This window comes from Amblyomma americanum, chromosome 10, assembly GCF_052857255.1.
Source record: "Amblyomma americanum isolate KBUSLIRL-KWMA chromosome 10, ASM5285725v1, whole genome shotgun sequence".
NCBI classification, from domain to species: domain Eukaryota; kingdom Metazoa; phylum Arthropoda; class Arachnida; order Ixodida; family Ixodidae; genus Amblyomma; species Amblyomma americanum.
This window is the reverse complement of record NC_135506.1, coordinates 6,448,529-6,475,624: the sequence shown is the minus strand read 5'-3', so window position 1 is coordinate 6,475,624 and position 27,096 is coordinate 6,448,529. Positions and strand designations below refer to the sequence as shown.

The window sequence follows — 27,096 nt, the reverse complement described above, 5'->3', positions numbered from 1 at the left end:
AGCGCTTCTTGCGATTGCCTCGGTGCGTGCGTGTGAGCAGAGAATTGTGCTCTCTCGGTGCGCGATGTGAGCGCGCCTTTGTCTCGCTGCGAACTGTGTGCAGCGCAGCTACGCCCTGGTTGGTATGCGATTGCGCATTCGCTAAGGTTATGCACGCACGAGGAGACGTCGAACTTTGCTCCCACTGCCGTGCGACGTCACGGTCGGGATTCCTTTGTAGCGTGTTTGTCGGGTGCTTAAATGGACACCGGAGAGTGTGTGTACTCCATTCAGCGTTTCTTCTTAGGGAACATCGATTGTGTGGGCTCTTTCTGGATATGTCCGGGAGCAAAATACGCACTTATTGCCGAGAAGATGGGATTGGAAAATTTTCCTGCCACGCGATTCAAACTGTGACGACAGTACTTAAAATGACTCCGTGATCACAGTTTTCTAGTGAATGGCAGACTAGCGTAGCATCAAGGATCCGCGAACGACGAAGAACCGCCGTCTTGACGCACCGCAATTTGCTTACGAAAAAAGCCGGTGGTGGTGACGCTTGCATTTCTTTTTTTTTATTTTTCTTGTCTGTAAAAGTTCCTCTCTTACAAAAATTTATTTATGAAGCGTACGGACTACGCATAGACTTTTACCTTTAAAGTCCGTACAGTTTCTATAAAAAATTCTATAAACTAGTCTATAGACAATTGGAATACTAAAGACAATCTATATATTTATGGCCATATACCTTTAGTAGACGTTCATCCGTCTGTAGACTATGAATAGACAAAAGAAAATGTCTATAGGAAGGCAATATAGACCATGAAAAGTGTGCTGTGCGGTTTTCTGTGAAAGTAGCGTCTTCCTTATTAGAAGGCGGTAGTCTAGCGATACAGGCTTGCATCAATTTGTCATCGCTGTCTCTTAAATAGACATCGAAGACAGGTGCATCGAGTTTTCGTCTGAGTAAAATTGCATAGTTTATGTTTTTTCGGTGGTGTTTCCGTCTGCATGACACCAAAAGATGTATTTAATGCCGACAAATTGTACTCATAGTTGGAATATTTTTTCTCCCGCCGCTTTGCTCAAACTTGACGTTGGTGATGACGTCGATGTATCAGGAATTCTGTGGTCGCTGACTACTACTGGCTGCTGGCTTTGTGATATGTCCTCAGATAAGTGTTCGCACAGATGAACGCACCTGACGTCAGCGCAGTTTTGCCTTTACGAAAACGGCCTCTGGCGGCGATGCCTGCCCCATATCTTTTTCGGTCACCTGGTTTTCAATTAGTGCATCTCCTTTGTCGTGACAACGCCCGGTAATCAATCGATATTAGCCGACTTTAATTTGCCCCAGTGTACCTTTAATGCTCTGCGAAAATTACTGCGGCGTCTCGTGTTCTCGAATAACGTATTTTGAGAGCGGTGTGTCAACCGAAGCTGCCGAGCGGCCAGGCGGCAGCCTGGCTGTTGTGCAGTTTCTTTCCCCGCTCGCCCGTAAGGTTAATTTATGCTGGATAATGAAAGGGGAAAGGCTTTGTTAAAGTAGAATTCGTTCTGGAGGTGAGTGTAGTATTTTTGGAAAGCACCACGAGAGCCTGCATACCTCGTCTATAACTCGTACAGGTCGCAAGAGATATGACGTAGCATGTGGGGAGTTCATTCCTTCGTTTAATCGTTCATTCGCTGACTCTTTCATTCACTCACTCGCTGAATCACTCTTTCAGTATTTCATCTACGCATTCATTCTGCTCGTATTCTCCGGCCCGTTGACAGAGCAAGGCAGTTGACGCGACCGCGAGTAGACGGTTAGGTAACGCCACCTATCCGAAAGAGACGCGGTCGGGGCACACGTAAAAGCGTCACTTGGTGGCTCACATTGCAAACCTTGCGTGGTGCTCCTTGATATGGGAGCGATTGCGGAACGGACCACAGTACGCGCCTCACAAAGCATCCATTATCTCTTTAGGATAATGGGGTTCATAATGTCTCACTATAAGGGGCGTAGCCAGGAGGGAGGGAGGGGGGGGCTTATGGGGCTTCAGCCCCCCCCCCCCCCCCCCCCCCGAAATCCTTCGAACTGTCGCGCACCGCTGACCAAACAACCACCGGCGCCGGAAGTCATTCTGGATTTTCACCGCGGCAGCTGCGTTTTTATGGAGGAAAAACGCTAAGGCGCCCGTGTGCTGTGCGATGTCAGTGCACGTTAAAGATCACCAGCTGGTCGAAATTATTCCGGAGCCCTCCATTACGGCACGTCTTCCTTTCTCCTTTCACTCCATCCTTCATCCCTTCCCTTACGGCGCGGTTCAGGTGTCCGACAATACTTGAAACAGATACTGCGCTGTTCAGGTGTCCAACGATATATGAGACAGATACTACGCCATTTCCTTTCCCCCAAAACCAATTATTATTATTATTTTTGCCACCTACAGTGTATTTCAGAGTAATAATAATAATTGGTTTTGGGGGAAAGGAAATGGCGCAGTATCTGTCTCATATATCGTTGGACACCTGAACCGCGCCGTAAGGGAAGGGATAAAGGAGGGAGTGAAAGAAGAAAGGAAGAAGAGGTGCCGTAGTGGAGGGCTCCGGAATAATTTCGACCACCTGGGGATCTTTAACGTGCACTGACATCGCACTGCACACGGGCGCCTTAGCGTTTTTCCTCCATAAAAACGCAGCCGCCGCGGTCGGGTAGAAAAGACATTTTGGCGCGAACATTGCTAACTCGGGTTGGATTTCGTGGCAACTCCCATGCCCCTGCAATCATGTAACGCAAGGGGCCCCATCCTAGAACAAACTTTCAAGGGCCTATCGATGGCTCGCTGTTGCGACTAAAATTTCGGCGCAATTACCCGCAATACATGACCGGTGACAGCTGCTGCTGCGCAGTACACTGGAACGAAGGACAGCGTCATTGAGATTTCTTCCCTGGCCGTTGCATATGTACAAAACTGTAAAGGTGCTTGAACGACAAACATTCATTAAAATATTTGTCCTCTGCTTGCTAATTTCACGAACTTTACGTTTTTCATATCAGCGGCAGGGACTGCTTTGCTGGTTCCGGGCCGATATAGTTCTAGACTTCGTGTGATATTTTCTTTACTTAATTAATACGCAAAAATATGGAAGCATTGGTATCAGTTATGTCTGCCACGAGTGAACTATAAGGGGATAGTTGGTATGACATCATTACAAGACATAAAACTGAGCAGGGGACAAGACACAAGAGAGAAGCAAACAGGACGAGCTCGTCCTGTTTGCTTCTCTCCTGTGTCTTTTCCCCTGCTCAGTTTTATGTTTGGTAATCATGTCTGCCCCGATTTTTAAGACATACGAATACATTATTTTATTTTAAAAATACATATTTCATTTGTCTAGACAGTGCGTAGCGTGATCTATAGCATTGTCAGTGGCAATGCAGTTATTATTGCTGCGTTTGATCCTTCCACAGATTCAATGAGGAGGCCGCGCTGCAACATGAGGCCCCCCCTCCTCCTCCCCGAGCAAAATTTCTGGCTACGCCACTGCCTACCAGTGAGAATGTGCACAGCAAAGGATTAGGCGTGAGCGCATTGGTGGTTATCCTGCTGGCCACCAGAGGCCGCCAGCAGGATACGAACCTTAGTGTTCCTGTAGATGCTCCCGCAGGGAGCAGAGTTGCGCGTCTGTTTTTCCTCGCCGCTCCGAACGCCATTCGCCGAGAGGCGGTCACATGATTTTCGGGACGTCAGGTGTTCAATTTTCCGCGGGGAAGCTGACTTCACAGGCGCAGTGCCGAGCGACCCCTCGTCAGCTCGACGCCTCACGTGAGCAGGTGGTATTGCGTGAGCCCCCGCTGTCGGCTACATTCCACACATTTCCCGTACACACATGTGGCGTCAGGTTTGGTGTTCTGCTGCGATAGGGAGGGACGCAGTCGTCAGCTATGACTGGATGCAGTGCGCCAAACTGCAGCAACCGCACTGGAAACGGCAAAGCGTTTTACGGTCTCCTATTTGGAAGTTCGGCGGCTGAAGTGCGTCGGCGATTAAAGTGGGTATTGAGAATGGGCCGCATTAAGAGCGACGAAATATAAGTTAATAACTCAGATGAAAAGATGCTTTCTAATAAAAATTAGGTAAGCTAATAATATCAACGAGAAAAAGTACTTTCAAGGTCCTTTAAAGATTCGTCATTTCGCTGCATTAAGCAACGGGGTACAGGGAAATGAGTTTTGATATTTTCCATGTTACCCCGCCGCGGTGGCTCAGTGGTTAGGGCGCTCGACTACTGATCCGGAGTTCCCGGGTTCGAACCCGACCACGGCGGATGCGTTTTTATGGAGGAAAAACGCTAAGGCGCCCGTGTGCTGTGCGATGTCAGTGCACGTTAAAGATCCCCAGGTGGTCGAAATTATTCCGGAGCCCTCCACTACGGCACATATTCTTCCTTTCTTCTTTCACTCCCTCCTTTACCCCTTCCCTTACGGCGCGGTTCAGGTGTCCAACGATATATGAGACAGATACTGCGCCATTTCCTTTCCCCCAAAACCAATTATTATTATTATATTTTCCATGCATAACTCGCACAGAACACGTGGCGGTGCTAGATGTGAAAAAGTAATTCGTCGCAATACTATTTTTTTTTCTTAAGACGCGCACAGAAGAAGACAGGACGGGACTGCTTGTTCATCTGAAATTAGTTGTTCCAAAAAACTCGCTGGCCGTTTCTAGTATTTTTCTTCAATTTGCCATGAACAATTTGCTGTTAACCTTTGGCGATTTTTTTATGCTCTATGCACACCCTCGGCAAATCACAATTAGTTTTCGTCGTTACGTTAAAGAAATTGCGATCGAGTGCAATATCTACGCAAGTGGTGGCTTTCCCGCACAGACTGGAACATGATGGTGGACCTTCGCGCAACTCTGCTCTCTGCAGGAGCATATACAGGAACACCGATGCACGCGCGCCGCGTACCCGCTTTGGGTGGTGTGACACCTGTTGTCGGTGACGGCATTTTGCTCTCTAGAGCTGTAGCGTCGGCTAGATGTTCCCCTGAAGTCTTCCACGCCTGGCAGTAGTATCTTACGGTGTGTTGGCTCGCATACCGAAGCGTGCGTGGCCACCTGCAGCAATATTGCGGCGGCTTGAATTTGCGTCACCGGCCTGAAATTTCTTCTGGGGAGCGAAGATATCACAATTGCCCCCACCCTCAGCGGGGACGCATGTTCTTAGGCACCCTAGCGAGTGTCTCCGAGCTTTCTGTGACGTATTACTCCTGTACAAAAAAATCGATATTTCTACTGACGTGTGCGCTCTTGCTAAAAGCGGATCGACGCAGCAGGTATTCAGCGGTGCATTGCCTTCAGGGCATGCGTCGGCCTGCTGCCGACTCTTCAAAACATGGATTAATCCATACGAACTGTTCGTTCCAACCTTGCGGATTTCTGCCGCGTGGTCACCGCTGCAGTTTCACTCCTATGCAACGATGTCTGCATCATCGAGTCTTCCTTCCGTTTGCAGTGTTCATCTCAGATGTCGGTGTAGTAATACCATAGCACGAAGTAGTTGCAGTAGCAGTAGTTTGATTTGTGAATTTCGATCGAGACGAAAGTCTATAGAGGCCTGTGTACTGTGCGATGTCAGTGCACGTTAAAAGACCCCAGGTGGTCGAAACTATCTGGAGCCCTCCACTGCGGCGTCCTCCAAAACCTGAGTCGCTTTAGGACGTTAAACCCCACACACAAAAAGCAAGTTGCGCAGTAGTTTGTGTAGCGGTATCGATGATTACCGTTGGTCACTTAGGCCTACGCGGAATGAACCTCAACCTCTGCGAATCCTTCGGGACCTTTTGCAGACACAAAGATGAAATGAGGAGGAGGCGGCAAACTTCAGTGTTCACAGGAGATTTTAGGAGTAACCTGCCGGTTGGCTGCCCTGCAGTCTGCTCCACATTATAGGGTGGAATAGACGAAGCACATGCGCACAAAACCCTCGTGGACACGCACACAAAGGATCTTCACAGGGCGCCTAAGGGCTCTCGCCCTTAGCAAATTATAAGATTGCCTTCGTTCCCCGTTAACTCCGAAGCTGCGTCGCGCCAAGGTCTAAGTACAGTCGGGGTCAGAAGCCTGTGGACCACGTGTTCCTCATACGAAGCCGATAGCTCTGTTATTATCCGGCGGCTCGAGACCACACTTGCGGAGATGAAAGCACAAAATTTTGACTCTCACTTCATCAAGTGTGGTCTCCAACTGCTCTCTAGTAGCAGAGCTGTCGGCTCTGTTTCAGGAACACGTGGTCCACAGACTTTTGACCCCGACTGCACGTTCACCGGGCCGGGGGTATACCTGACGTAGACTATAATTCAGTTTTCAATGTTCTACGTTGTAAAGCGACTGCAGTTGCACAGGTTAGCTTTTCAAGGTTTTCTACTGCACCGCGCAGTGAGCACAGTAAAGAAGGAGGGGGTTAGCAGGAACTGGTCGTGGTTTCAGGGGTTCGCCTTCGGCTTTAGTAGAGTGGAGAGCTGGGCGAGTCGGTACATGATTGAAGAAGGAAACCAGCGCAAAAGACGGAGACACAGGAACAAGGAACACAGGACACCGCTGGACTATCGACTGTATTTATTTGAGAAACGATCACATTTATACCCTTCAGTTATCAAGCAAGCTTGCGCACACATGACAGATTAACAAGACAAGGTAAATAGCAGCATCACATACAACCGCGTGAGTTCATAAATCTAATTTCTTTATCAAATAGACTAACCGTCGTGTCACTTACACATAGATGTCTTTGATTAACGATATTGGAATGCTTCTAGAATTTCACGTTGGCTCTTAGTTCGGCTTGTCGCGCGCGCCGGAGCTGTGGCGCCACGGCGCGCCCGAGGCAATTGCCGCCGCAACACTTGTCGCGGTTCGCGGGAGGAGAGTCATAAGGTGACTGAGATCTGCAAAAACGAAAACAACGCCTGGCCCATTGTCTGCGGAGTCGGCTTTTTACTCTTGCGTCTCCTTTAGCTCCTCGGTATAGCTGCACGGAAGAGCGCCTCCGCTGCTATCAGTATATTTCTTGGAACCCAGGGGGCGCCCCAGAGAGGAAGTTTGGCGTCCGCTCGCGCACCGCCAGTCGAAATTACAGTGTCCGCCACGGAGGAGTCACGTTATCGCCACGTCCTCTGCTTGACTCACTTTGCATGCAAACCGGCGCCAGTGCGATTGCCCGCGAAGGTTGGAATCGGCCCGAGATTTTCCACGGCGCGATCTCTGCGCTACCTGTTTCGTATACGTAAACTGTTGAAGCTTTTTTTTTCTCTCTGTCTTGTTTTCGTTGTGGTCACCGTAAACGCTCCGGAGGGTCAGTTTTTCTTTGCTCCTTTAGCCGCATGTTCTCCTATCTTGATGGCATCCCGCATTGCCTCGAGTCTCGTGGAAGAAGGGGACACAATTAACGCTGTCGATGCATGAGTGCGAAATGTGAAATCGCCCATGTGCTGTGCGATGTTCAGCGTTAAAGGAACATCGGGTGGTCGAAGTAAACCGGGAAACTTGCACTCATGCTGTCCCTCGCAGCCCACGTACAGCCGCTCGGGACGTTGGTCCGCGCGCGTACTGTGTACGAACCGCCACATTTCCTTTTCTTCACTTAACGCCGCTGTAGCTCAATGGTTACTGCGCTCGGCTGCTGACCCGAAATACGCGGGTTCGATCCCGGCCGCGGCGATCGCATTTCGATGGAGGCGAAATGCTAGGGTCCCGGGTACTGTGCGATGTCAGTGCACGTTAAGGAACCCCAGGTGGTCGAAATTACCTGAAGGCCTCTGCTACGGCATCCCTCATAGCCTGAATCGCTTTAGGACGATAAAACCCCATAGTCCATTCGTTTTCACCACAACAGTGCATCGGCGTGTACTCTCTTAACATATGTAGTAGATAACACCAAATGGGCTGGATCGGCGTCTTAAGAGATGTGGTAGTTTCGCGTGGGCGGCATCGATGACTATTATAACGATAAGAGAGCGGCGCTCCTCCCTATAACCCTGCCATTGTTCGGCGCTCTGGCTGTATTCCGAGGCGGTGCATGTGTGTGTATGTGCTGCCTGTCGCGCGCGGGAGTGCAACGCGGCTACATTCCGACAAATGCTTCGCCCCCTTGTTTTCTCGCGAGCGCAACTCTTAAAGCGCACGGTAGCGGCTGCGGCGCACAACGACTGGCTAATGACCTTCGCACATATGTGCGAAGCAGCAACGCAGGGCGGTGATGATGTCGCATGAGGTGGCGGATGACGCACTTCTTCGCAGCTCCGCTAAAGGTTGTTGCAGGTCTTGTTCGTGCAACCGAGCCCGAGTTTGGCGCCGCGGAGAGTTACTTGGATGTCGTGGCTTGTCGGCCTGTGCGAGCCCGCGCGCTGTGCTAGGATCCGTGCATGGCACGGTGCGAAGATATACAAATTGGTTGGTTTTTGGTTTCTTTTGGAAAGGAAATGGCGCAGTAGTTGCCTCGTACGTGCACATATCTCGGTGAGCACCCGAACCGAGCCGTAAGGGAAGGGAGGAAGGTGGGATATGTGAAAGAAGGAAGAAAGATGTGCCGTAGTCGAGGGCTCCGGAATAATTTAGACCACCTGGAGATATTTAACGTGCACTGACGTCGCGCAACATACGCGCGCCTTTGCATTTCGCCTCCATCGAAACGCGGCCGGTTTCGAACCCGGGAAACTCCGGCTCATTCATTAGCCGAGCGCTCTAACCACTGAGCCACGCGGCGGGTCCTTACCCTATGATTTAGTTGCCTATGTTGCGCAAGTCGCCAAACTCACTGAGAGCTGTAACGTAGAAGTTGTTCTTTCTTTTTAAGCTGTACACATTTCGCCCCTTCATCAGTCCGTTCCTTCGGGGTACTGTCGAAGTGCCCACCCACTGTAAGACTCATACCGCGGCCTTCCTTCCTAATATAGCTACTCTCAACCCCCACGCAGAAGTGGGCAGGCATAGACTTGCAGATGTTTGCATGCTCTGTCCTCCAGCCTACATACAGCTTTTGAGATGCGTTTTGAAGCGTTTTGCGGCGTCTAGCCCGGTGACAACGAAGGTCACTGCGCGGGCTGCGTTCGCAGGGTGGTCACGTGATCGCGGTCCGAAGCCGCGGTGTAGCGGTGGTCGTGCCAGTAACAGATCTCGCTGTATAAGGTTAGGGTTCTCGCACGTAAGGTGCCCGCATCCTAAAGTGCAAGGTCATGATCTTCAGGTATGACAGGCATGTGGCACAGAGGACAGGCGGAATTTAAACAAACAGTTAAATGTGTACATTGCAGAAAACTGAGTTATTCAGTGACTGAACGGAATTTGCCATGTAACAAAATTCTGAATTTTTTTTTGCACCATGTACTTTTGTTCCTGGACACTTCAAGAATGTGGATTTTTGCATCCTGCAGCTACCCAATAATGTCCAGCGCCTTTAGACGATGCCTCTGCTTCTTGTGCACTTTTAGTTGCATTATATACACCAGCTTCGGATCAAAATGGTCCGTATCTTGGTCGCTTGTTTCCTGCGCTCTCAGTTAAGTCCATACTAATATGATTTGCGACGTTGTGGTCACAACCCCGTTTGGTGGACACTGTGCTTCCGGAATTTATCAAGAAGCTGCCTAGCTACTTCTCTTATTGGCTTAACCATGCTGGTTTAGCGAGTGCCACGCAAGGTGTCTCCTTGCGGGAGTAGTTCAAGCGAATACCGGCGGTGTCACCAGTATTCCCCTTTTGACTTGGCTTCATATTTTGTGAATGTATAAAGAAGCATGATCACAAATTGAATTTCTGTTTAACGCAGGCTTAGTCAATTCCAGCTATCTTGGCCAGCTGGATGTGACTAACGGAGCCATTATAGATTACACCATCGTGCTTATAATGAGGTGTAGCCAACGTGACTTGCAATCATTGATGTACGACGTTTACCTTTGTGCTGTCTGACTGCAGTGGAGAGCACTATCTGCAGGTATCCGAAATAGCTTTCGTAGTAACTTGCTATAGTACTGCATAGTGAGCGCTTGCTCATGGATCTTGTTGGCAGTTCACGCGTATACCGTATACAGCGTCAGTAGTGCAATAATATTTCATCTGCATGAGCAGGGTTGCACAAATGTCTACCATCTTTCTCTTCAAAGCATTCAATTTGTGAGGGAAAGTCGCTATCCTGCAATGGGTGTTGATACAGTTCACGTGTTCTTGAGTGTGTATCTTTATTTTTTTACTAGAAAAATACTGCAGTCAAGGGGACGAGTTTATGACCGCTGAATAGTTTCTTGCGCACGAGCTGCGTCTGCACTGCGGCGAATATTCTCAACGTAGTACTCGCTATGTGACACTGCCTGGTGGCACCATCCACTGAAGGCACGTCCAGTCATTGGAACTTTTCTCCCGATGATAAAAAGAAAGTTATAAATCTGTACGTTTCAGGTATAAGAGGCATTTCTTGCTAAAAGTTAGCACTAAGACAGAAAGTAGGCTGGCAAATGGCAAGATGAGGTATCAAAGCATATTGGGTATTAGGTATCAAAAGGTGTTGAGATCAAAGTGATTACAAGCTGTCAGTTTTTTTGTGGTGCATGAATGCTTTGGTGTCATATGATCAAGCTTGACCAATGAGTCACTTGCAGCATGAGAAAACCAAGTGTGGAACTCCAGAGCTTCTTGTGAGTTATGAAAGGGTTCGTATTGTTACAGTATATTGATTAGCAAGAGTGCAGTCAACAGAACATTGCCAGACAACACACATGAAATGCAACGATCAAAAAACTGCATATGAAGGACATATCTGGTGTCAGATATACAAATAGTTTGACAAATAAATTTTCTGTGGAAGTTGGCATTAGGTTGTCTCTTTGCCCCATTAGAACCTTTGAGTAATGCTGGAATTGTAAGCATCTGTAATGAAAGTATCATTGGTAGTGAAATGGTCGTTATCGGTCAAAACTTTCTTCTTTTTGCCAGTGTTTGGCATTTGTTCATTCTTTTAACACAATAGCATTAAAGGCCCCGTTCTCTAAAAAGTCCGTTGTTGGCGTCGGCATTGTGAGCGAAAAATCACAAGCATGGCTCTGGCAGGTAGTACTTTCGAGGGAGCAGCCTAGGAGGTAGGTGGGCCACCTAGGCCACGCGACCTTGCAATGTCATCACAGCCTGCCCACCGTGGCAGGTGGCAGTTGAAACAATGATTGGTCACTCAGGAAGAGTAACCTGGGCCGCACAAGGCCCAATGCAGGGAGCACCTGCCATCGCAGGGCGGTGCCGCATCACTTAACCACTCCACCACTGCGCCAGGATGGGTATGAGGACTTGCAGGGATCTATGAATGTAAAGTAGAGAATGACCTTCTGCATATATGGGAATTAGCTTACACTATCGTGACATATCCTTCATGCAGAGCTTAAGCGTCCTCTCCAATTTTTCCTATGAATTATTAATACGGATAGGCCCGTGGCAGTGTTTATAAAAATTCTTTCCAGGACCCATTGTATTTCAAAACATGTTGCAACAAATTTCGTGGAAATGAAGCAATCCTTGTATTTCTTTTCTTTGTTTTGTTTTCATCTGCTAGTTGCTCTGTGTGTCTTTGTGCACCCAGGTTTCTTAGTTATTTCTTTGAAGTTTCAGTTGAAGGCTTAAGGCTGAAAAACTATGATCTCTACTATATGTCATGATTGAGTGCATCGTTTGATATTTGTGCCCCAGCGCGTATAAAATCTTGCAACATCATCTCTGACGTTGTGATGTTCATTTTTATTTTTTAACATCGGTTCAAGAAACGCTTCATTTGCACCAGCATGTCTGTTGACTTTTAGTCTTTTAATATGTCAGGGATAGAGCTGGCGAATGTGTTGCACAAGTTAGTTTTTGCACACTTGGCAAGTAAAGCTCTAAAGTCATTGATAAAAGAACAAAGCCAGAACTATCGGCAGTGCTTTTTTCATGGCCAAATGTGCCATGTGCTGTGTTATCTCTAAGACTTAATGTGGCTTTGCAATGGCACTCTGTTATGATCATTGACTTGAGTACCGTGTAGACTAGTGCCATTTGCAAAGAACGACAAAGCAAGTGATGTCATTTTGTTCTGAGTTTTTCTACTATGGTTCCTTAGCTGACTTCATGCTGAGCTCGAAGAAAATATGGATTGTTGAAGAAATGTCAGGGCTGCTTGGCTGAAATTGTGCTGCTGACGTCGTATCACAGCCATTGAGCACATGGCGAACATTATCGTGCATTACCTCCCTTGTTGTACTTGTGGTGTATGCAGCAGTTCAGTGATGACGGTGCCGCATGTGTGTAAAGTCTGTGTACATGTTTTGGTTCAGCGGCATGCAGCGAAGATGTATTGCATAGATACCTCACAAGTTAGCGCCCTTCTCCTTCCAGCCCTTGTGGCCAATACAGGTTCGCTGACCTGTCATCACATTATGCTTTGTGACTCATGTTGAATCCATATTTTAATGAGGAAGACTGCGAGAGCAGCGGAAATACCATTGTCTCCTCTGCTCGACCCGATGTTTGTTGCACAGTCTTGTGAGACCTTCAGCTAAAACTGTCAGATGTGGGGTCAGTGCAGTGCCTCTCGTGTCAAAGCCCCCACAGTTAATGGCCGTGTGGAACGAGCAGGCAGCTGGGGAAAGGTTACACAGCAATGAGAGCCAGCATGATGTGATTAATATCAGCTTCGCTTCCGGAAGATGTGCTGACTTTTGTTTAACCATGACATTGTCGAGCGGAATGAGAGGAAAGGCAGGCAGTGTGGCGACATCTGGAGGCGAGCTTGAGAACACTGAGAACAATGATCAGAAACTTGAAGGTCTTGGCAACGTGTAATGTCAGGCGAGGTCATTGCCTATTTACTCACCACGCATTGAGCAACAACAGCTGTGAGCTGCTGCTGTTGCTTCGGTATGATCATGGCTTGCGGGAGTTGCTGTCTTTCTTGGCAAAGATTGATCTGAAGGGCTTCTTCTTAATCCCCATGCAAATAGTATTTATAATCACATGCAGGAAATATGGCGTGTGCTCTTGGCTCCTGAAGTGTGTTTAGTCATGAAATAATTATATTTAAACAATTTTTTTTTCCTTCTTTTACGTTGGGAGGTTTTGATTAGTTATCACTTGACGTCTTTGCGAACATGCTGTTGAAAGGGCAGCCACAAGCCTAGAAGCACATGCTTGTTTTATATAGTCATGAAAAATCACATTGCTGATGTTTTGGTGGCGATATGTAAATTGTCAAATGAGGGCAACATAAAGCTGGGAGTTAATAACTTACACATCACATCTTCAAAAACTTGCAGCAACCCTCCACCTACCCAGAGCCTGGAGGACCAACAGTGTGACGAAATGTTGGACTGCAAGGTTTGATTTTTTTTTTTCCTTTCTTTTAGTGTTATACAGCTTGCTGAGGGTTGCTGTGAAGGTGCATTGGTTTTGCACTGCGACATTGTGCTCTTGAGTCTGTGTTTAATACACTCACATCTTCGTCCAATCTCTGCATAATTAATCCCACCCACTTCGCTCTTGTCAGCGCTTTCACTGCAGTTTCCAACTATAGAACTCATGACGGCAGAAAAGAACTGTCTGCGGTATATTGCTACATGGTGTAGATGTCAAGCAGCTGCAGATTCCAAGCATTCGCATGAGAGCATTGCCCCGGATAGAGCATTGTGTAGACTCCCGAGTTAGCGCCGTGAATTTGCTTGCTATCACCATATGCCTCTTCTGCATGCCCGCGAAGATGCCAGGACCTGCATTGCACAGCGGTGCATTCTCACCAAGCGACATCACTGCACAGGTGCAGTGCTTTTGCCATGCATAAATGTTAAACTGAAATTGTACTTGAGGTGCTTCGACTCTTGCGTGCAAATGAGAATGCTAATGCGCTGTTGGAACACTTGTTTCCTTTTTTTCATTACCTGCTCAAATATCGCACATACGTCTGTTAGTTTATGGCACTTGCAGCACACATGTCTAGCTCGCAGCTGTGCACCATCACATTAGCTCTCGCATTGAACCACATTTTTGTTGACACAGATATGACCATTGTAATTTATGTGGGTTGTTGATCACTTACATTAGCGAACCTGAATGCACATGTGATATCAAGGAAATTAATTCTTCTCTGGGTAACTACTGTTATAGGCCATAATTAATGTGTGAGACAACATAAATGATGATTATTTTTATAATATTATTATAAAACTATGGAGAAAAACATTACTAGTGCAACTAGATCTCCATGAAATTTGGCATTCAATGTAGTGTTGCATTAACATCATAGAAATAGCTTTTCTTTGGCTGTTAATAGTTGAAATTTGTTTTCATTTGGTAGTTATCAAGAGATATAAATATGACTCTGTGCTCCTTCATGTGCGTGTGAACTAAAGTATAATTGTGCCCTTCTGCTTGCTTGTGGCTATGCAACAGGAAGATAGTTACATATTTACTTCTCTGTGTTTGTGCTTGGAATGAGTATAAGTATATATATACTGGTATATGTATATATGCTGGTCTTGTGTGTAACATTTTTAGTGTGTTGCTTGAAAAAGCTTGAGAATAGATTAAGGACTGTGGAACAAGCTATAAAGAGTGATAAAAATGATATTAATAGACACTAGAGAGAGCATGCGTGTTAGACAACATGAGTAAATAATGCATTAGCGAATGAAGCAGAGAGGCAGTGTGGACTTGTGTGGGACACCTGTTAACAGAGTTTTTGCCACAAGAAGGGAACTGTAGCTGACGGTGTTAGAACGTGAAGTTGGGAGGTGAGATATGAGAGTTTACTGGGATTTGGCGGCTGTAGATGACATAGTAGGGTGTTAACTGGATGTGAGCAGGGTAGGCCTTGCTTGTCCTGGAGAATACATAACCCGACTGGTGAAGATTTAAGTGTGTTTGCAGCTGAAAAGCATAGGCAGGCATTAAGAGAACACTGGTACACATTTGTTCATTGTTATGAAGTTGTGAAATGGCTACATGTGCATGATCTTGTGCAAGTGCAGTCATGTATCTACTTTGCAGGTAGTGCAGCTGATAAGAGAATGTATCTTGCCACATTCAAGCCATGTGCCGAAGGAGTTTGTGCTCAAGATTGTCGCGCTCCTCAACAAAGGTTCCATTCACTCGGCAACGAGCAGCACACCTGTGGGTAAGTGCTGTAGTGTTCATAGCATAACATGGACAAGAGGCGCCATCTGTTAAATTGGTCACAAACTAATGGCAATGACAAATGGTGCCATCTGTTGGATTTATCTTTAAGTAATCACAATGTACGAAGTAGCCACCAGATGGTACAAGTACCATTGGACAGCTACCAGTAACTCTATGGGCAACAAACGATGAGCATATTTGCTGTTTTTGTGTTGTTGTCCTGGTGGTCTCAACATAAACTCCTGCTTCAGCTTCCATCTAAATGTCCCCTCTACTTCCATATTCCCATCTTACAAAAAAAAAAAATCTCTTGCTCTATGCCATTAACCCAAGGAGTATGGCAGAGAAGCTATATTTACTGCCTTGTAAAGGCTGCAGACATCAAAATTCAGAATATCTGAATTTTCCCCATGCATTCTATTGTGCATCGAAGCCTTCTTTCATGTTTTTCTCAGTGAATATAGTGTAGGTCTTTGTACCTTTATAATTCCAGTCCTGTTGTCATTTTCAAAACTCTGTGTGAATGCAGGATTGCTTGTTTTTTCAGTAGGTCTTTCTTTTATTCAAAAACACACGACCTGAGGACAAAGCAAGTACTGATGCCACTGCCTCATGTACTGTGGGCTCCAGGCTTTTTACAAACTTTACATAAGGGAGTAATTACTCATTAGCATCCACCCAAGTGCAGCCGTACAGCTATTGAGGAACGCTATACAGCTTTCACAGGAGCTACACAGTTGAAAAAATATTCATCCTGGTCTGGACATCGAACCCAGGACCACTACCTCTCCTGGGCAATAGCTCTAGCAACTAATAGACTAACCAGAAAAGCTAGCAGATGACAGGAGGTGCCAAATTGACCAACAGCTCATACTTTGAGTGGTGTTAAGGCATTGTGTTTGGGGGGATAACTTCTCATTAGTGTCCACCCAATGGTCACAGCTGTAGTAGGGCTACAAAAGAAAAGAAAAAGAAATTTGAAAACAAATGGTAAAGTGATTAACATAATTGATCGTGACCATCCACCCAAGCACAGCCGTACAGCTGCAGAGAAAAGCTAGCTCTCCTTTACAGCTGTATGGCTATGCCTGGCACATTTGCTAATGGGTTATTTCTATACTCCCACCTTGGAGTATCCCGCTGAACACGTTGGAGAAACTGCTTTTTAGTGTAGTTATAATGGGTTGCTTCAAATGGTCACTACAGGTTTCCTGGCTCACTTCTTCCACGTTTTTCTTTCAATTTTATTTTTTAATTTTTTGGCAGACACTGAGTCCACACGGAAGCTGCGTGAGGAGTTTGCCAAAGCATGCTTTGAGACGCTGCTGCAGTTCTCGTTCCTTGGGGGCATCGTGCTACCCGAGGGCGGTGTTGTCAACCGTCTGGCTGTTACTTCCCTGCTTCACCGATTTCAAGAGGTGAGTTCTTCTAGGCTTGTGATGTCTGACACAGATGGCAACTGTGGTGGAAATTTATTACGTGCTGACCAGTCATTGACATTTAAAAGGCCTTTGATCTCCACTGTGGGAGCCTTGTGCACAGCATCTACATGAAAGTGAATCCCGATGGTATAAATATTGTGGTGTGATGCTGGTGTATTAGGCATATACTGGGATAGATTGCCTTCATTTTGATTGAGTATGTATGAAGTTTTGGAAATATAAAGGGATTTTTGTCCTAATGAATTTAATTTCTGACGTGCAACTACACAGGCTAATCACACCAGCTATTCCAACGCAACTGATGTCCACTAAACACATGCCACATAAAAAAAGTGAGTCACCAAAAAGGTGGTGCTTTATGAGCCCCTTCTGGGGAGAAAGTTGTTCAGCAGGTAATTCAAGTTTATTCGCTGTTATTGTCATGTACAAGATTCAGTACATTGAATGCAGTACCTTGGGAGGTCCCAAATTTAAGAAATTATATGGGGCACCTCCTAGTACGCAAGTGAGTGGTTTTAATATGCATCACAAGCAGAGCAACAGCGCAATGACTAAGTGGTGAAAGGCAGTAGCAAAATACATGTTTATAGTTGGCTTGGATGGCACACATCTGGCAGCATAGGTGACCTGGAAGATTAAGCACTTGTGTTGGTAAAGGTCACAGGTTAAGGAATGGGTTTGTGTTTGTCATTTACAAGTGCATTCCTTGCCCTGTGACCTTAATCAACCCAAATGCTCAATCTTTCGGGCCAACAACAAGCGCAATTACGTTCTTGGCACATGACGTGCATGGAAGAAAGGGACGCAAATGGTGAAGTTTTACAGAGTGCACATTCTGTGGTGACTGAACAGATATGACATCCTGAGTTCACATGTTGGTTCTTGGCTGCAGAAGCCACATTTGGATGCTGCTAGGACAAAAGAATGTGCCCAATGTATCCTAGACTCAGTGTTCACAAAAGAGCCCCTCGTGGTTGAAATTAATCCTTAGCCCTCCATTACAGCATGTCTCACACCTAGGGTGTGTTTTTAACACACGCACAAAAATGAATACCTTTGTGCTATACCACTATGGAGCATTTTAGGCAGACTTTAAACATAAAATTTGCTCTTCATATCTTGCAGCTTCTCTGTGACCATGCTATTTTTGTCCAGCTTTAGATTTTTTGTTCCCAATCACTCACAGATTCTGTGCTAAAAGTGTTTTGCATTAGCTGCCTCGTGTTATTTTCATTCAGTACACATGGCTACACCTGGTGCAGTGTTTGTACTAGCCACACACTACAGACTCTAAGTGCAGATTTGGCATGCCTCGATCATTGGATGCGTTTCAAAATATCTTGCACGAATTAATTGCTGCTGTGGTGCTTTCTGGTAACACGGAAGGTGCCGTATTTTCTAATGTCACTTCAGGTCAGAACATTGCTGAAGCTGCAGCTCTGCTTTTAGAATTAGCAAAACAATGGCTGCCTCTTATGAAAGCAATTTTACACCCACTGGTGACACAAAGCCTTTTCCTCGACTTGTTTTCAGTTCATACATTTTAGTTTTACACCTCATCTAAGCACTATAATCTTTTGATGCCTTTCTTAGCACCAGTGGCTGTTGCCTTTTGACCTTAAAGTATGAGAGGCCGGAAAGCATCTGTCCATAACCTCAGCAGAGACCACTGGTCCACTGGCAACTCATTTAGCCCTAGGCTTGAGGGTACCTCACCATGTGTGCAAGAGCCATCGCTCATTTTTGTGTGCTTGAATGAGAGCGGGAGACCATTCAATGAGGTAGTGCGCCGCGCTTATATCACAATGAGAACACTGTATAGTGGTGCACTTGGCCATTCATTAAGTGCAGGATTTTCTGGAGGAGCTTGGCCCTTTTTTTTGTCTTTTCATCTGCCCTGCAGCCCAGATATATGTGCATGCCACTTGTAAGCAAATTTTAAGGCTCATTTGAAGGGCAAGAGATTTGAGATTACTGAAGAGATATGTGGCTACGTGACACCACAGTTGGTGGCCACCTCATAAAATTGTTCAAAGCGGCACTGAGGACTACTGGATTTTTTTTTTCTGTGTAAAAATGGATTCTTTGGCTTTTTGTGGCTATATTCATGTTTGTTTGGCAGAAAAGAAAAGAAAAGAAAAGAAAATTGAATTTGAAAATGGAACTTTTTTTTTCCCCAGCACTCCAAAGTGTATTTTAGAGGTCAGTGAACCAATACTCTGGTCTTGACGTCATGGCACTTTCCTCATGAGAACAGCTGATAAAGGCAACACCTGTATTCATTTTCTTGTCTTTTCTATCTGAAAAGTGGCCCATTTTCAGTGAACAAAGCTAGCTTCTTTCAATTAGAGGGCAGTGATTTGTCGATGCAGGCCAATTTCTATTTTTCACTGGTGTCCCTTTGAGGAGAAGTCTGCAGTCTGGTTTGGGAAGCAGGTAGAATGCTCGGTTAAGTATGCAACCTCTCAATGGCGGATATTTTTAAGGAAAGTGAGATGTGATCCACAGGGTGGCCTGCTTACTAAATAAAAGAAACAAAGAACAGTCAAATACTTTCTGGACAGAACTTCATATTGTAGAATTTGGGTAATCATCATCATCATCATCATCATGGTGCTGTCGTGAGCATGTGTATTCAGGTTGTACTGCGTCCTTCCGCAACATTTCAGGTTATCTGCCATTACGTGGAAGATGAGCAGTTGAGTGGCAAGTGCCCTCTGCCCAGGCATCGTATGGCTGAGATCTCTTTCGTCCTCAAGGCTGTGGCAACACTCACTGCTTCACTCAAGAAAGCGCCACCAAACAACGGTAAGCCGCCGTATTCATGATGCTTTTCGTGGCAGTGCGTGCATTTGCACTGCGTATTTTGATGCCAGTCCTACTGTTCGGAGCACATACAGTATGGTTCTGGTGGAGGTGATATTTTGTGCACTGACAATGCCAGCACACAAGCTGTGTACTGAGCAAGATTTTTCATGTACATTCGTCCACACACTTGTATAGACCGCTCGAGCAGCACGCTCTGTTGTGAATTTGTGACGATTGCCGCTGCCTCACGGGCTTATGATAGCTTTTAAAGATATGAAGAGTTAAGCTCAATCCACGGGAATGGGCATGTACGATGTGGTCTTGTTTTGAGCCCTAAGTCACCCATAAATGACGCAAGTGTAATGCTTGGTTCGCTGTCCGAGTGCTCTAGACAGGTGCATGGATGACTGTACTATATAAGCATTCATATTTGGGCATTCTTTTATCTTGTGTACATTTCCCATGCATCATTATTTCATTTTTCTACACCAAAAGTCCAATGATAGCACTTTGTTGTTCCACAAATCTTGCTGTTTTCTTGTTAGTTTTCACTACACTTAATGATTGATTTCGGTATAATGCAGATTCTCGCCTTTCTGAGGGTTGTTCTTAAGAGGCATGGTATTGAATGGGAAGGCAGTAAGAGTGATGCCAGGGGCTCTATGCCTTTTTGTTATGCTGGCGAGGAAGCAATGTAATTAGTGCTTGTTGCATCAAAATCATATGAATTACTTCACAGCCATTGGCTTGCTTTTGCACAATATATTCAGTTTGGAGTTATTGTTTTTAAGTAATGATATCTCATTCTTCCGATTTCACATGGCCCACTTTAGTAGTAGTGCAATTTGAGACCCCACCTGCTTCCTGAATGTGCAGCTAGGCTTCGAAAGTAGGCACACTAGATCAGGCATGTCAGCAGTCGCCGAAACCGAGGAGCATAGGGGAATGTTTCTATCTTTTTCTATGTTTCTATCTTTTTTATAACTTAATTGTGGTCATAATCTGCGGGAAATTAATAATTACTTTATCGCTGAAAGAAAATTGATTAGAAAGCGGAAGAAAAAACAACCACATGCCGCTGGCAGGATCCAAACCCTTGACCTCCGCATTTCTCATTCGGTGCTCTACCAACTGAGCTATGGCAGCAGCTGTCTAATCTTCTGCTTTCGAGGTAGTTATGTTGTGTGTAATCTAACCTTGAGAGTGTTCACCACTGTCACTTTCATCTGCGGTGGCGGATGTATAGTATGTCCTGTATTATCGCGATTGCGACATGATCGAACGATGAAGGCGGAAGCTGTGCAAGAACTCTCTTATGGTACCTATGACATCGAGGCTGCCAGAACAGAGGCCCTCGTTAAGCTATTGAGCAGACAAGGGAAGGGAAATGAGAGGCTCGTTATGACATGCGTATGAAGGAACAGTCGTTGAAACCAAGGAGCACTGGAGAATGTTTCTATGTTTTAAAGTAATTTGTGGTCTTTATCAGTGGAAAATTAATAGTGTAATTATTTTATCACTGAAAGGTAATTGATTAGAAAGCAGAAGAAACAACCACATGCCACCGGTGGGATCCGAACCCTGGCAGTCTTAATGCTATGGGTAGCATAAAGCGTTCTCGCACAGCTTCCATGCCCTCATCATTCAATCACATTCCACATGACACTCGCAGCAGTGCAGGACATACTACATCTGCCACTGCAGGCGAGGGTGGCACTGGTGAAGACTTTTTAAGTTGCACGCAACATAAATACCCTCAAGAGCAGAAGATTGGACAGCCACTGCCATAGCTCAGTTGGTAGAGCACCGAATGTGATATACGGAGGTCATAAGTTCGGACCCTACCATTGGCGTGTGGTTGTTTTAATGCAAAAGCATTTCTTGGCTCATGAGTGATGTCACCACAAGCTGCGGACAGGCACTGTGGACAGGTGCTGTGCACGGAAGTTGTAGGTGGAGCGTGTCCGCACGAACTGAATAAAAATGCAGTCGTAGCGCCATCATACGTCGCCCACTGAAACCCCCCTCGCAATATACGGCGGTGGTCCAGCACTCGCAATATACGGCGGTGGTCCAGCAGATGCCGCGCGCATAGGTGAGATGACCGAGGCAAGATGGCGGACGCATATGAGTGAGGAAGGACACGCAGTGAGAGAAATGGCTTCGCATTACTGCACCTCAGCAGACTTTAGTGCACCCCTGGAATTTTTATTTCTGCTTTTCATTCAGTTATCTTCCTGCAATAAAATAATTACACTAATTATTTGCCATTGATTAAGACTATAAATTACAAAAAAGATTGAAACATTCCTCTATGCTCTGTTGGCTTCCTTCGTGTGTATGTCATAACGAACCTCTCATTTCCCTTCTCTTTTCCGCTCAAGATTGGGCATGTGGCACTCAGCAGATTCACAATTTCAAAACCATCAGGAACAGTTAGGGACAGGCATGTTTGCCATCAAGGGACTTCAATGAGGCTATAGTGTCCAGCATGCAGCATTCCTAGATTCTTCTTCTGCATAAAGACAGCTTTTCAATGCATAATTTTAGGTGTAAAGCTGGCACCAGGATCCCACTGGACAGTTCAGAAAGGTATCATTTTATGATCATTCACGAAGGAGTTCCTAGTCTCTTTGAAGTGAGGTCAGGGCGCTTAGATAATATGCAGCTATGAAAAGAATTATGCCGAAGGTGATGACTCATGTGCTGTGCATGGCAAGTCTTTTCAGAGAATTAAACATATTCTTTTTAGAATGTCAGACTGTTCATTCAGTTGCTGATGCTGGCATACAGCATCCGTGAGGCCCCAGAATTCAGGAGTAATGAAGGTGACATGGATGTGTCTGCATAGGCATCGATAAAAAGAGAAGTGGCTAAAGGGTTGGATATCAAGAGTCAGATTCAATAAATTATTGTAATTTTTAATTCAAAGAAAGGTGAATTCTAAGTAGTACTTGTTAAGGTTGAGAAAAATGTTGAAATAAGTATTAAATACACTGAGCTTGGTGGCAGCTGCCACAACCACCCTGTTTCCATGGGGATGCTCTTACCATCCACCCAGCCATTCTCAGTGAAAACTATATCAATAAAAGTTGTTCTCTGGCATTTTGTGCGCTGCCTTTTTAAGCAATTGCTTAAGGAGCTCGTCAACTCTCCGAGTCGATGTGCACCATAACGCTTGGTCTGGCAACTCATACAGCTGCACCAGAGTTCTGCCGCTAAATTTAGCGGATGTGGTGACACCCTCTATCTGTGGCTTAAGGAGCTCGACAGCTTGCCAACGCAGCGGTGGCCAAGTGGTTGAGCATCCGCCTCGCATGCGAGACGTGCGGGGTTCGATCCCCAGTGCCGCCGGGTGCCACCGCTGATAGAATGGGTACAAGCTTTCCCCCGGTCTGGTTCTCGGCTTACTTAGGGTGAAATGCTTTGGAAATGGGTCTTTGACCGCACCTTGAGAAGTCGAAAATACTTTGTGCCATGGTGCTATTTGGCCATAGATGCCCTTGCGCCATAAAAACCCATAATCATCATCATCGACGGCTTGCCGAATTGATGTGCGCCATAAACACTTGGGCTGGTGCCGCTGGTCTGGCAACACACACAACTGTGCCAGAGTTCTGCCGATACATTTAGCGGGTACGGCGGCACCCTCGGAGGCCTTGTGGGCACTCTGTGAACTAGTGGCGCACACCTATCTCAAGAGAACAAACGTGAAATATCACAACTAATCAGTCTCGGTTCGTGAGTGGAGCATATGTGGTTGTGCCAGGTCATGCTTGGCAAGCCTGGCAAGATCCTTATCACCAAACTAGGCTGGGCATTGCCTAGGCATCTGCTAATTTTTTATCTAGCACTCTGCCAGCTGTCTGTTGGGGCTACTTGTTTACACCACAAACCTCACTGCTGCGCGTTTTCTTGTGCAGTTGAATGGAGTGTCTGGGAGCAGCTGATTGCTCTTTATCCACACCTGGTGAGCTGCAGCACATCGACGTCAGCCCAAGTGTGCCGATCGCTGAGGGAAGCCCTCCATGAGTACGCCGATCTTCTAGCACCACCACGTTCTCCACCACCACAGAGGAATGGCGGTCACCCGGCTGCGACCTAAACTCCCCTTGAACATGTTATCCAATGACAGTTTCGACATCATGGCATGACGACACTGCAGTCTGAACTCTCGCCATCCCGATTTCCGCGGCCTGAACCGCGCCACACCGTTCTGGGTGCATGAGTTGACTGTTCTCGGCATTTCTGAGATCTCGCCTCTTCACCATGACCTCAGAGACCGCGGCAGTTCGTGCGCACTGAATTTCACACCTGTGCTAGAGGTGGAAGGAACTGCATGCCAGCTTGTTAGCACCCGGTGTTCTCTCAAGATTGCAGTCTCCGTGTTACATGACGCATCCAGCAACAGTGAAGAGCGTCAGGTCTGCTCTGGCGCAGCTGCACTACACTAGTGTAAACTACACTGGTGTAGTTTATCGTGCCAACGACGTGCACTTCCCCGTTGGATGTGCGACCAGCTTTTTGTGTTATTGATGCTGGAGATTCGTCATGTCTGGCTTGCTTGCAGCCTTGCAAAAACCGGATGTGGTCATATTCCCATTTTTATTTTTTATTTTTGCTTCAGCTACAAAACGGAAGTTTGAGGAGGTCGTGCTGTAATTGTTGAGTCCTAAAGGCACTTTGTTATGCATTTCGTTTAAATGCAAGGGCCCTAGAATGTGGGTTCTGTCATTTTTATTTGCATTGTTGAAATAAGGCACAATTTCCCACATTTTCATTAAAGTCAGTTCAAGCACCATGCAAAAACGAGCGCCTCTGATGGCCGCCATCATAACATGCCAAGGCCTCCAATTTAGTTTTATGTGACTTGAGTTTCAGGTGCTCTGACATGGGTCAGTCTGATTCTGAGTTTTTGCCTCTTTAAGCCTTTCTGCTGGAGACAAAACATGTCTAGAAGTATGTTATTCTTTACAGGGCTGTGTGGTATCAATGCATATTATTGTGCACTGGACGAAGTCCACTGTGACATGTAATAATGAGGTGCTGTTTGAATACCACAGTTGTGTAGCACACAGGGCTTTCTCAAAAGAAATTGCATTCAGGTGTTCTTGATGTTTTGCTTGCTTATGCCACAATAACTAGGGCAAAAGAGACCTGTACAGTCGCCGACTGATTTTTTAACATTGAGGTGCACGGGAAAAAAGTTCGAATAAACAGACCCCTCCAATAACTGTGAAGTGTGGCAGCCATTTCATAAAGCTTTCTGCTTAATGGAGACATCAGAATTTTCAGTATCCGCAAAATTATTTGGCAGCTGTACTTGGTTGCTAAAGCCATGCTTCTGAGTAGTGTGGCATGTGTGGATTTGGTGACATGCTGTGTTCCAAGTCATGTCAGTTAAGGCAAAGACCACAGATGTCTTTACCTATTTGATGATGCTGCCAACTATAGGGTATGAAATGTCGAGTCTTAACAGGGAGTCTTCCAGTTATGGTAAAGCATGGTCTGAAAGAGTTGCTGAAAGCATGTGCTTCTTTGTGAGACGATCGCCAACAAAGCTTTGATATAAGCTAATACTTACTGTTCTGATGCTTTTTGATTTAGCTGTCATTCATGCTGAACTTACTAAGTTATACTATTTGATCGTTTGTTGCAACAGTGATAAGCTGGGCCAAGTTAATCTTTGGAGCAGTGCAAAAGCATGTTGACCAAGAAGGAGCACTGTCCTGCTTATTTCTTTTTCGTTTTTATGCTGTTTCAACATTGAAGTGCTTACATTCACTGCATTAGCTTCTGCCACTCTGAAAGTATAGCTGTGCTTAATCTGAATGATTGGAAATCAAGGCAAAGACAGCAATGCTAGAACATGATGGCTGGATGTAATGCACAGCACCTTGAGTAAACTAGAAGTGCATTTGCTAACAGATGCTGTTTACAGAAAGCTGGAAGCCTGCTGCCAGCCTGCCTTTGCACTGTAAATGCTGAAGGTGCTATTTTTTTTTCTTTGTGTCAGGGCTTAAAGTCTGGCTCCATCGGAGGGGGGTCTCTAGTGATTCAAGCACAGGTGAAGAGGGTAATAGAGGAAGAAAGAGAAAGCGGCTGGCAGTCTGTTTTACGCATAGTTTTATACAAAGGGGAGAAATAAATTTAAGGGTGTTTTTCTCGCTCAGTTTATAGCAGTTTTATACAAAGTGCATGGAGAAACAAAGAAGCTCCGTTCTAGGGCTATGAAGCTATCTGAACAGCAGACCGTAGTGCGTACGTGCAGGAATTTGGAGGGCAGTTCGCAGATACCCAAAGACAATGAAGGCGAGGGGGGTCACAGACCCCCTCATCAATAATGGAGGGGGGTCTGAGGCACCCCTCCTGAGAGCCCCCTGACTTTAAGCCCTGCTTTGTGTATACAAAAGTATTTGCTAAGTAATGAGTCACTTGCCAATCACTACATAACAAGTGAGTTTTCTTTTGGTAAAAGGAAGTACTGTGACCTCAATTGGTCAGCAAATTTGTGCAGTATCTGCACACCTGGCCAAGCATGGCTTTCACTTGACTTAATAATATTAAGTAAGGCTGTTATGTAGAGCAGGGAAGTTGCATGTTTAAATGACTGGATCTTCCTGCATGCTAAATCTTGGGAAGACTAAATGACCATCGAGTGGTACATGCTTCCTTGCACTGCATTGGCTCTGCTGCTTTCATATGGCTAACTTTAAAGCCTAATGCTTTGTTTTTAGTGTGAAGTGTTACACTGCCTGTGCCAGATCATGTGTTTCGTTTATTGACAGCACCTACCGGAGCTAAGTGATTACTGATTTCCATCCAGAACAAATGCGTTTGCAGCTGGTTAGACTTTTATTAAATAAGGTTGTCATTCCCACTTAAATGCGATCCTCTTGCTGCTGCAGCTTAGAGGTCGACGTTTTCTTGTACATAAGAGATGGTGGATATGCGTTTCCGAGAATGTATTTAGTCTGAACTGTAAAAATATAATAAAAGTTACATGCATTTACTCTCGGCTGTTTTTTTTTTTTAAATATACACTGTTTTTTCGTCGGCCGTCACTGGTGCAGTTTGCACGGAGCTGCACGTAACTGCAAGCAGACGGCAGAGACGGTGGAGGCAGTGAAGACCAAGACCTACGGAACTACAGACCTGCACATTTGGCGGGGTCCTATGGGACTGCGTGCGCCAACTTTCATTAACTTTTTGGCCGTTGAGGGCGCTCAGTTGACCTGTTTGTACGTCATTATCATCATCGTCTGCTTGTGAGAAATGATTTTTCTTCTCTCACTGCCTCCCTATGCATTTGTCCCGTCTTATTATTTTGAAACCTAGTAATGAACGATGCAAATATGACATTTCTTTAAATCCTAGCGGTGAATATTCTGTTTGCGAGCATGCATGCGTGAGACTTTCCAGAATCTTTGCTAAGGCAATGAATGAATAATGAATACTCAAAACGTAGACAAATGACAGAACTATTACATTCTTGAAGTAAAATAACCGACGCCGTCTTGTTCAACAGGTTAATTGTAGCGCCACGCCGCCCGTAGCTGGCATTCCCTAGCGGCAAAAGGCATGAACTAGATGGTGCGCGCTGGAGCAGTGCCAAATGTGCAGGTCTCTGGTTCAGTAGGTCTTGGTGAAGACCATGTGGAGACAGCGATAGGCAACGCGAAGTTTAAACCTGA

At 45.8% G+C, this 27,096-nt stretch overlaps 1 protein-coding gene across 6 annotated transcripts in view; it reads left to right on the top strand.

Annotated features, from left to right (window-relative positions):
* mon2 (Mon2 homolog, regulator of endosome-to-Golgi trafficking) overlaps nucleotides 1-26,414 on the top strand; it is a 210,372-nt gene extending 183,958 nt beyond the window's left edge. For all 6 annotated transcript variants that reach the window (XM_077640316.1, XM_077640318.1, XM_077640317.1 and 3 more), the window contains 5 exons: nucleotides 13,298-13,358; nucleotides 15,024-15,150; nucleotides 16,419-16,570; nucleotides 19,264-19,402; nucleotides 23,326-26,414. In XM_077640316.1, coding sequence (XP_077496442.1) covers nucleotides 13,298-13,358; nucleotides 15,024-15,150; nucleotides 16,419-16,570; nucleotides 19,264-19,402; nucleotides 23,326-23,507 — 661 coding nt within the window. In that variant the 3' untranslated portion in view covers nucleotides 23,508-26,414. The remainder of the gene's footprint in view (nucleotides 1-13,297; nucleotides 13,359-15,023; nucleotides 15,151-16,418; nucleotides 16,571-19,263; nucleotides 19,403-23,325) is intronic.
* Nucleotides 26,415-27,096: the final 682 nt, after the last annotated feature.